Source organism: Lucilia sericata, unplaced genomic scaffold (assembly GCF_015586225.1).
Source record: "Lucilia sericata isolate MDLA Ls3-8-SP2 unplaced genomic scaffold, ASM1558622v1 Contig006414F_arrow, whole genome shotgun sequence".
Classification (NCBI taxonomy): domain Eukaryota; kingdom Metazoa; phylum Arthropoda; class Insecta; order Diptera; family Calliphoridae; genus Lucilia; species Lucilia sericata.
In genome coordinates this window covers 16,350-17,943 of record NW_023997743.1, presented here as the reverse complement: position 1 = coordinate 17,943, position 1,594 = coordinate 16,350, and the positions used below count along the sequence as shown (strand labels likewise).

At 50.1% G+C, this 1,594-nt stretch overlaps 1 protein-coding gene across 1 annotated transcript; it reads right to left on the bottom strand.

The window, feature by feature from the left end:
* Positions 1-51: 51 nt before the first annotated feature.
* Positions 52-859, bottom strand: LOC119615628 (the record flags this gene model as incomplete). The annotated part of the gene is made up of 1 exon (XM_037971636.1): positions 52-859. A coding segment is annotated over exon 1 (808 nt), but the record flags the coding sequence as incomplete, so codon positions are not given.
* Positions 860-1,594: the final 735 nt, after the last annotated feature.

Sequence of the window (1,594 nt, the reverse complement as noted above, 5' to 3'; positions counted from 1 at the left end):
AACGAAGGAGTCGGAGGGATTCTGAACCAATTTTGATCCAGAGATCCTTACCTTCTCCATTGTCCCTCGTGCGTTCTCGTTCTATCGTCCAGTCATCAGTACCAAGTTCCTTATTCTGACGCTTGATTAGTGTTAGTATGGATTTGTCCTCCAGAATAGGAGGAGGAACCCACACTCTCACCGTCGTACGAAAAGGTACTTGGTCCAGTGGGACGATTTCAATCTTCGCGTTCGGCCAGGGTTCGCCAACTCCTCGGATGCAGTTTTTGAGAAAGCCTAGGGCTTTCTCATTACCGCATCCGATGATTTTGACACCCTTTGACCATTTGGCGCCATCGAACGCAGTAAAGGAGTCATCCTCACTGCGTGCGAGTTCGTCAACTAGTGCCCGCAAGATCTTCTCCAGAAGCAGCCATCTGTCCGTAGTAATTTTCCCATCGGGATGACTACGGTCTATGATGGCTACTTGTAGCTCAGGTGCTGATGTTAAGCTAGTTGATGGTTTCAACCGCTTACCCTCAGACACCTGCGTTTTACCTGACCTTTGCCGCTTTATACTAGGCCTGCTTGCTGGACCTTTGGTGACCGTCGCCGTACCTCGAGAAGTGGAAGATGCAGACAGTCCCTTGGGTGTTGTGCTAGCAGACTTTGTCATGCCGCATTGGTCATCACCTCTCTTTGGTCCCGACGTGGCCTTATTTGATGAAGATGGCTGTACGTTGAGATTCTCCGAGACGGTGATCGTGTTCGGTCCAGTGCTGGCATGGGGCACATGTTTAGATGTGGTCACATGCCTGCTCTGGTTTGGTTCTGTCTTAGTCGTGGCTGGCCTGACCTCCACAACAGTATTATTCAGCATGGCCTCATACTTCTGTATGTGGTAGGTATGTTTACGCCGCAAACGCTTTTCTCGGGTAGTCAGAGTCGCAGGATCCCTAGAGTCCAGCGATCTGACGTACCGGAGAGAGCGTTTGTAGCCCGCCAACCTTTTCCGTTCGTCCTGTTCCGTGTCCTGTCCTTTGTTTGTATGTTTTTGGTCTCCCTTAACAGAGTTTCCCTTTGCAGGGTCTCCTTTTACAGGGTCATGGGCCTCTGGATTTTGTCCGTTTTCCTCCGCGTTTTGCGGCTCAGAGGACACCATGCGCACGTCCTCCTCATCAGTCTCGTAAAGATTTAGATCTTTCAGACCTGAGAGGTTGTCGTCACTGTCGTCCGAGATTACTCTGTCCTGTCTGGTAAGAAATTTTTCCGTCGTAACAAAATCCAGGGTGCGTCTGACTCATATTGACCGGCATCCTGGTCTGCGTCTGACTCCAGAGGAGCGGCAGTGTCTTTTTTCACACCTGTGGTAGAGGTATAAACTACAAAACCCCCCCCCCCATGAAATGTCAGAAGATAAAGATGACCCTATGTCCTTGGTCGAGGGTGCTAAAATCTCCAAGAGTAACGTGAGTACTCAGGTGGAAGCCACAGGTCTGAGTGCCACTGGAGCTACTGTGACTGCGACGAAACGGACAAGTACCCCAGGTCTGGTAGTCGAAAATGCTACTGGAGCGGCACAACTATGTTTTATACAAGTATTGATGACCTTGAC